This window comes from Lithobates pipiens, unplaced genomic scaffold, assembly GCF_037356315.1.
Source record: "Lithobates pipiens isolate NorthernLeopardFrog02 unplaced genomic scaffold, aLitPip1_a1.2 Scaffold_8, whole genome shotgun sequence".
Lineage (NCBI taxonomy): Eukaryota > Metazoa > Chordata > Amphibia > Anura > Ranidae > Lithobates > Lithobates pipiens.
The window spans coordinates 597,744,543-597,753,855 of NW_027507903.1; the positions used below are offsets into that span (position 1 = coordinate 597,744,543).

General features: G+C 44.5%; 1 protein-coding gene across 2 annotated transcripts in view; it reads left to right on the plus strand.

The window, feature by feature from the left end:
• The first annotated feature begins 3,095 nt into the window (after positions 1 to 3,095).
• PELP1 (proline, glutamate and leucine rich protein 1) overlaps positions 3,096 to 9,313 on the plus strand; it is a 52,839-nt gene continuing 46,621 nt past the window's right edge. The window contains exon 1 of one of the 2 annotated variants that reach the window (XM_077470495.1): positions 3,096 to 3,299. In XM_077470495.1, the coding sequence (XP_077326621.1) occupies positions 3,135 to 3,299 (165 nt within the window). In that variant the 5' untranslated portion in view covers positions 3,096 to 3,134. The remainder of the gene's footprint in view (positions 3,300 to 9,313) is intronic. The other variant, XM_077470496.1, reaches the window with a different exon arrangement.

Consider the following 9,313-nt stretch of genomic DNA (forward strand, 5'->3'; position numbering starts at 1 on the left):
ATGAGCTACAGTTACTAGGGAGAGTGCCGGTTGCTATGTGCCATGGTTCCCAGGGAAAATTCTGGTTGGGGAAACATTAGTTGTAGGGAGGATACTTGTTGCTACAAGTTCTGGTTACTGAGGAAGATGCTGATTGATGTGAGCTATGTTTGCTATAGAGGGTGCTGGTTGCCATGAACAATGGCTAATAGGCAGGATGCTGGTTGCTATGAACATTGGTTGCTAGCGAGGATGCTGAATGTTATGAGCTATGGTTGCTAGGAAGAATGCTAATTGCTCTGTGCCCTAGTTGATTTGACAGCTAGTGAGGATGTTGGTTGCTCTGAGTTGTGCTTCCTTTGAAAGATGATGGTTGCTATTAATACTGGTTTCTATGTGCTATGGCTACTAGCGAGGATGCTGATTGCCATGAGCTATGGTTGCTATAGAGGATGTTAGTTACTATGAGCTTTGGCTGGTAGTGAGGATGGTTGCTATCAATACTGGTTGCTGGGGGGGGGGGTGCTGGTTGCTATGTGCTATGGTTGCAAGGGAGGATGCTGGTTGCTATGAACATTGGTTGCTAGGGAGGATGCTGGTTGCTATGAGCTATGGTTGCTAGGGAGAATGCTGGTCGCTACGTACCCTGGTTGCTAGAGAGGATGCTGGTCACTATGAGCTTTGGCTGCTAGTGAGGATGCTGGTTGCTATCAGTTATGCTTTCTATGGAAGATGATGGTTGCTATCAATACTGGTTGCTAGGGAGGATGCTGGTTGCTATGTGCTACGGTTGCAAGGGAGGAGGCTGGTTGCTATGAGCTATGGGCTCTAGGTAGGATGCTGGTTGCTTTAAGCTACAGTTGCTAGGGAGGATGCTGGTTGCTAAGAAGAATGACGATTGCTATAATCTGCATTTGTTATGGAGGATGCTGGTTGCTTTGAACACTGATTGCTAGGGAGGATTCAGATTGTTATGATCTACAGTTGCTAGGAAGAATCCAGGTTGCTATGTCCTATGGTTGCTAGAGAGGATGCTGGTTGGTATGAGCTATGGTTGCTAGGGAGGGTGTTGGTTGCTCTGAACTGTGGTTCATAGGGACAATGTTGATAGCTATAAGCTATGGTTGCTAGGGAAAACGCTGGTTCCTATGAGGTATATTTACTAGGGAGGATACTGGTGGCTATGAACACTTGTTGCTAGGAAGAAAGCTATTTGCTATGAGCTACAATTTCCACATATGATACCAGTCACTATGAGTTCTTGTTGCTAGGGTTTATGCTGGTTGCTATGTGCTACTATTGCTATGGATGATGCTGGTTGCTATGAACACTGCTTTCTACGAACACTGTTTGCCAAGGAGAATGCTGGTTGCTATGACCTACTATTGCTATGGAGGATGCTGCTTGTTATGTGTTACAGTTGGTTGGAAAGATGCTGGTTGCTAGGGAGGATGCTGGATGCTCTGTGCTGTGTATGCTAGAGAAGATGCTGGTTGCTATGAACCATGGTTACCAGGGAGACTGCTGGTTGTTGTGAACACTGGTTGCTAAGGAGGATGCTGTTTGCTGTTTAATATAGATGTTATAATCTAGTATGCTAGATCTACAGTTGTTAGGAAGGATGCCGGTTGCTATAAGCTGTGGTTTCTGGCAAGGATGCTGGGTGTTATGTGCTCTGGATACTATTCAGGATACTGTTGTTGCTAAGTAACATGCTGGTTGCTATGAACACTGATTGTAGTGAAAATACTGATTGCTATTAGTTCTGTTTGGTAGGGAGTATGATGCTGGTTGCTATGAGCTACGGTTGATAGGGAGGATGCTGCATGCTATGCTTACTAGGTAGGGTGCTGGCTGCTATGTACTATGGTTGCTAGGGTGCATGCTATGTGCTAAGTTTGCCAGGGAGTATGCTGGTTGCTATGTGCTATGCTTGCTAGGGAGGATACTGCTTGCTACGAGCTAAGTTGCTGGGGGGAGAATGATGATTGGTATGTGTCATTGTTCCCAGGGAGTATGCTAGTTGCTATGAGCTATGATTCCTATGGAGAATGCTGGATGCTATAAACTACGGTTACAGGAGGGCATGCTGGTTTTTATATGCTCTGCTTATTAGGGAGGAAGCTGGTTATGTGTTATGGGCACAATGGAGAATGCTGGTTGCCATGAATACTGGTTGCTAGGGAGGATACTGGTTGCTATGAGCTATGGTTGCTAGGGAGGATGCTGGTTGCTATGAACACTGATTCCTGGGAAGGATGCTTGTTGCTATGTGCTACCGTTGCTATGGAGGTTGCTGGTTGTTATGAACACTGGTTGCTAGGGAGGATGCTGGTTGCTATGAATTATGGGTGCTCGGAAGGATGCTGGTTGCTATGATCTATGGAGGACGCTAGTTTCTATGACCTATTGTTGCTAGGGAGAATACAGGTCGCTAGTGAGGATGCTGATTGCTATGAGCTACGGTTGCTAGGGAGGATGCTGGTTGTTATGAACACTAGTTGTTAGGGAGGATGCGGGTTGCTATGAGGTACAGTTGCTAGGGAGGATGCTGGTTGTTATAAACTCTGGTTGTTAGGGAGGATGCTGATTGCTATGGATGCTGATTATTATGGTTGCTAGGGAGGATGCTGGTTGCTATAAACACTGATTCCTAGGAAGGATGCTTGTTGCTATGTGCTACCGTTGCTAGGGAGGATGCTGGTTGCTATGAGCTATGGCTGCAAGGGAGGATGCTGGTTGTTATGGACTCTGGTTGTTAGGGGTGATGCTGGTTGCTATGAGCTATGGCTGCAAGGGAGGATGCTGGTTGTTATGAACTCTGGTTGTTAGGGGGGATGCTGGTTGCTATGCGATATGGTTGCTAGGGAGGATGCGGTTTGCTATGAACACTGATTCCTAGGAAGGATGCTTGTTACTATGTGCTACCGTTGCTAGGGAGGATGCTGGTTGTTATGAACACTAGTTGCTAGGGATGACGCTGGTTGCTATGCGCTCTGATTACTAGGAGGGCACTGGTTGCTAAGCTGGCTGTTGTCCCTCGCTGTGTGTCTGAGGTTCGCCTTCAGCCTCGTCGTTGCTATGGTTTCCCCGTCTCGCAGTGCAGGCGGCTGCGGACGCAGTTGAGTGACGTCACGGCGGAGCCGCGCAGGGTGATGACGCGGAGTAGTGGCGGCGGTGGCGGGAAGATGGCGGCGGTGTGTGTAGGGGTGCGGATGATGGAGGCGATCGTGAGCGGGCTGCTGGAGAGGGAGCTGAGCGAGGGAGAGCTGGCCGAGACCATCCGGGGCCTGCGGGAGCATGGAGTGCTGCGGGGGGAGGTGAGCCGGACCGAGAGAGAGGGGTTTTGTGTGAGAGAACCGGCCGTGTCATGTGTGTGTGAGAGAGAGCAGAGGGCACATGGCGGGGGGATCTCTCACTGTGTATATCCACTACACTGAGAGACTATAGAGGGGAGGAAGGACAACGTGTGCCAGGAAAACCTTCCCCTATCACTACCACACTCACCCATTGACTTAATAGATGTGTGGTGCCAGGAAGTGTAGTGTGTATCCAGGAAAACGTTCCCCTATCACTACTAGGCTGACACAATGACTTAATATATGTATGCTGTCGGGAAGTGTGGTGTGTATCCAGGAAAACCTTCCCCTACCACACTGACCATAGATGTAATGTGTATCCAGGAAATCTCCCCCCTTCTGGTACTTTGGCCAAACCAGGGACTCAATGAGAAGACGTGATGGATATGTGGTGTCACACGTATCCAGGAAACCATTCCTCCGTCAGGAGCGGACTCACCCAGTCATGTAATGGATTGGTGGGATTAGGACATGCAATGTGTAATCTAGAAATGACTTAAAGTGGAACTCCACTCAAAAGGGGGAAGTTCTGCTTTAAGTCGTCCTCCCCCTACCACATTTGACATGCCACATTTTTTTTTGGAACTACATTTCCCATGATACTCATGCACTCTGGTAGTAAGAAGAGCCGGCAACACTGTAATCCTTGAAGTGTCGTTTATGGGTACATCAGAGTGACAGTAAAACAAGAAAACTGACGCGTTTCGGCAAAAGCCTTAGTCGTAGCTGGTTTGAAACAGATATGACAGAATATAAATATACTCGTATACACATGTGCAAACCCCATTGGCCCATCAGGTTAGTGTCACAGAAAATTAGCATATTTAATTGATACCACCAATTATTCAAGTCTACACCTGGTTTTAGCCAACATGAGAAGGGGGAGTGTAGTTGAGCATCATGGGAATTGTAGTCACTCTTTATGTGTGTGCACATTTTTTTATGCATCGGGTGAAGTTTTTGAGTGTGTTTTGCACGCCACAGGCTTTCTAAAAAAAAAAAAAAAATCATGGGAAATGTAGTTCCAAAACATCTGGGGTGCCGAGGTTCACCATCGCTGGATTAGACAACCTGAACAGGCGTTCTCATTACACACATACACAACAGGACAATTCACATTGCTTGCTGTGAAGCCACGAGCAGCATAGCTCACTGCCCACAGATAGGATGCCGGCCGGACCTGGCTCTGGTGTGCACAGTGCTGGATCCTAGGACAGGAGAGTGTCTGTTTATTAACCACTTGCCGACCGCCGCACGACGATGTACGTCCATTTTTTGAAGAGGGATATCTCGGTAACGGCAGCAGCTGCTGCCACAACCGAGATATCCATCTCTTCAGGCGGCGGTCGGCTGTACGATAACGGTGGTCTCCGCGGCGGATTCGCCGCGAGATCACCGCTATCGGCGACGGGAGAGGTGCCACCCCCCCCTCCCGCACCTTCCGCCGCTTACCGGAGCCGTCGGTAGCGGCGGAGGCGATCGGGTCCTTCAGTCTGCTGGGCATAGAGACAAGTGAGGCTAAGATGGCCCCCACTCGTCTCTATACCATAGGAGGGCGGAAGCGACGTCAAAACGTCACTTCCGCCCATACCTCTTAAAGGTATATATTTTTTTTTAAATGTCAGATTTTCTTTTTTTTTTTTTTTTTTTTTTTTTGTTGCATTTTAGCCCAAATATGAGATCTGAGGACCTTTTGACCCCAGATCTCATATTTAAGAGGACCTGTCATGCTTTTTTCTATTACAAGGGATGTTTACATTCCTTGTAATAGGAATAAAAGTGATCCATTTTTTTTTTTTTTTTTTTTTAAAGTGTAAAAATAAATAAAATAAATTAAAATAAATAAGAAAAAAAAAATTTTTTTTTTAAAAACACCCCGTTACGACGAGCTTGCGCACAGAAGCGAGCGCATACGTGAGTAGCGCCCGCATATGAAAACGGTGGTCAAACCACATATGTGAGGTATCGCCGTGATCGGTAGAGCGAAAGCAATAATTCTAGCCCTAGACCTCCTCTGCAACGCAAAAAATGCAACCTGTAGAATTTTTTAAATGTCGCTTATAGAGATTTTTGAGGCTAAAAGTTTGACGCCATTCCACGAGCGGGCACAATTTTGAAGCGTGACATGTTGGGTATCAATTTACTCGGCATATCATTATCTTTCACAGTATAAAAAAAATTGGGCTAATTTTACTGTTGTCTTATTTTTTTATTCAAAAAAGTGAATTTTTTTCCAAAAAAAGTGCGCTTCTAAGACCGCTGCGCAAATACGGTGTGAAAAAAAGTATTTCAATGACCGCCATTTTATTCTCTAGGGTGTTAGAAAAAAAACAATATAAAATGTTTGGGGGTTCTAAGTAATTTTCTAGCAAAAAAAACTGTTTTAAACATGGAAACACCAAGTCCGAAAAAGAGGCCTGGTCCTTAAGTGGTTAACCACTTGCTGACCGCCCACAGTATGTTTCTGACACTTGTTAGTGTCAAGTTAAAATCAGTATTTTTTTGCTTGAAAATTACTTAGAAACTCACAACACGTGTGTGTATGTAAAATATATATATATATATATATATTATAAAATATGTGATGTATGTAATGTAATATGTAAAATATATATAATATAAAATGTGTGTGTGTGTGTGTGTGTGTGTGTGTGTATATATATATATATATATATATATATATATATATATATATATATATATATATATATATATATATATATATTTTAGGGCTAAATAATAAATACATTTTAGGGCAGTTTGGGCTAAATTTATGAAGAACAATTTGTTTATTTGGAAAATTTTATAACAAAAACAAAGAAAACTTTTCAGTCTTTTTTTTTTTTTTTTTTTCGTCTTTATTTTTTGTTTATTTAGCAAAAAAATAACCAGTGGCGATTTAAATATCGAAATAAAGCTCTATTTGTGTGAACAAAATGATAAACATTTTATTTGGGTACAGTGTTGCTGTACGCAATTATTTAACGTGTGAGAGCACTGAAAGCTGAAAATTGTGCCTGGGCAGGAAGGGGGTAAAAGTGCCCAGTATTGAAGTGGTTAGCTACTTGCCGACCGAATGACGGCTACAGCACGGACGGTTAGTTTTGGCTGGCTGTCATATAACGACCTCTTGTGATCGTGCCCGCTGCTCGGCGCGGGCCGTGCGCTCCGTGATTGCAGTTTCTGGAGGACACTGCTGATCACAGATTGAGGCAGAGAGCCAATCGGCGGCTCTTTACCACATGATCAGCTCTGTCTGATCACAGATGTAAATGGGAGTCAGTTATCGGCACTCCTTTCCTCATGCTGAGAGCTGATCACCAGCCAAGGCGCTCACCAAGGGGCATGTACACTGATAGGGTTCTGGTTATCAGCGCAGTCCAATCAGTGCCCATCAGTGCCTACTCATCAGCACACATCAGTAAAGGAAAACAAATGACCTTTTTCCAAAATTGTATTACAAACTATGGAAAAGGTTTTTTTTTTTTTTTCTTTCGTTTTTTTTTTAACAAAAAATAAAAACCCCAGCAGTGATTAAATACCATCAAAAGATCAGCCCAATTTTTGTGAAAAAAAAAAAAGTTAAAAATTTAGTTTGGGTAAAGGTGTTGCATAATTGTCATTCGAAATATGACAACACTGAAAGCTGGCCTGGGTGGGAGGGGGGTAAAAATGCCCAATAGACAAATGGTTAAAGCGGACTTTCAGTAATTTTTACTTATTTTTTCAACTTTCCATCTATTAAATCTCCTGCCCTTGTTGTTTTAACTTTTATAATCCTTTATACAGCCCACTTCCTGTTTCTTGTCTGGTCATTAGCCTAGGCTTATGACATCATGCACCTCTCTCTCTCTCTCTCTCTCTCGTCATAAGAGGACCAATGAGGGCTGCAGGGCTGGAGGTGTGTCTGTAAATCCAGGAAGTGAACAGGCAGCAGCTTCAGCTGCCCACAGTTAAAATGACTGCAGACAGACTCGGTGGAGGGAGATTTCTGCTACATATTTGGCAATTGCAGTATATATAAAATAATATGCAAAGTGGTTGGAGGCAAACTTCAGAGTGGCAAAGATGTTTTTATTACAAGTTATGTGAGCAGACTGCAGTTCCTCTTTAAGGACCACCAGCCTGCAATATACTGCGGATGAGCTGCCCGTATAGCCTGCTTTTGGGTTTAGAGCACACACATGTAAGCAACCCCCCCCCCCCCCCCCGGGTATATCCGTATTCCCAGATAATTATGTCTTCGTTACAATCTGTCAACTGTCATAATATTAAATAGAAGAAAATCACGCATTAAAAAAAAAAAAACTGATTTAATAAACAGGAGAATTACATTGCCTGTGAGGTGTCATGTGACTAGTCTGCCTTCCAAGTCTATATAGGCCTCATTACACGGGTGTACCTAACCATTGGCCTATGTGAGGGTCGTGTTTGCTTGCATAGGTGTTCCATACATCCCGTGCAGGCAGTCCTATTCATACCAATTGGAAGATAGCTGCTGATCCTAATCTGACAACCACGTAGGTGGGGGTGCGTGTTCCTGAACGCAGACAGCACAAGTTCGGGGACCGGCACAAATGTCACTTTAGCAGCAAAAACTGTATCTGTGCAGCCGCTGCATCCTAATGAATGCACAGAACACTTGTACGGATGTTTCCTAAGACACCCGTGTGAACGGGGCCGTAGGATATTCATGTCTGGAACCTACTGGATCACCATTTTCCTGTACAATTGAGTAGTGAATGCAATTTTGTTTTAGGCCAGTCATAGACGATTCTAATCTTGGCTGGTTCAGCAGGTACTGACCGAAATTGGAACAAACTATGGGCAGACTGATTGTACCCAAGTCGACCCCATCAATCAACTTGGGTACAATCAACATGTTGGGTTTTTATGTGCAATTAATGCCAGCAGTTCTATCCACTGGGGAAAAAATCGATTTAAATCGAGTTGAGAGGTCAAATTAAAATTTTCAGCAAATCTATTTATTTATTTTTCACCAGGACCAGCGCTGACACCGCACCGTTCGGAGGAGCTGCGGACAGGGGTTTTTAGGCGAGGCTTCGGCCTAGTCCACGAGGCGGGACGCCGCAGACTAGGCCGAAGCCGTGGCATCGCCTAAAAATTCCTCAGGACCAGCGCGGTGTCCATCAAAAAAAAAAACTCAATTCGAATCATGGTAATATTCACAGTGTTTGAGTAGCTCCTCGAGGGATTTCTCCATCACAACTACCGGTAACTGTTGATGGGGGAATTTGAGTGTTTTTTTTTTTTTTTTTTTTTACTTTTTCCTTCAACCTGTAGTTGCAGAAAAGAAAATCACATCATCTATGTCCTGTCTTTGTAGAAGGCAGCTTTAGATCAAGTAGAGCCAGACTGCAAATGTTTATGCTTCTAAATGATTTTATGATGGGCAATTCCAAATCTCTGGCATTGTGGAGGTTTATAACTATTAGTGCTCTGGCCTGCCAGGCTTCTGCTAAGTGCTGTGTACAATGGGCTTCATTAGAGAACATTTTGAGTATTTGCAAACCCTAAATCCTAGTACACACGGGTCTAATGTGGGGTGGCCAATGGCTGACAGTGTTGATGGGGGAGATTTCTGGTGGGGGAGCCGCTCCCCCGTCAGAACACAATAGCACAGCAGAGGAGATCGCTGTACGTCGGATAGTTAGTACAGTAGTTCCTCCTGAGCTGTAAGTTGTTTTTTTGTTTTTGTTTTTTCAGCCCTGTTGGGTTGAACGAAAAAAAAAAAACTACTGGTGTGTACAAGGCCTAAGTGTGCTTTGTGCATTCCACCTGGGTCTGCTGTATAGTTGTTGTTTTTTTCAGGTGGCTTTTAATCACTTGCAGACCGCCCACTGCAGATATACTGTGGCAGGGAGGCTGCTTTGTGCAAGATCACGTACCTAGTTCATGATCCGACACTTCTGGGTCTGGGGCGCGCATGCACGCCGCTGACAGCCAGCTCCCAC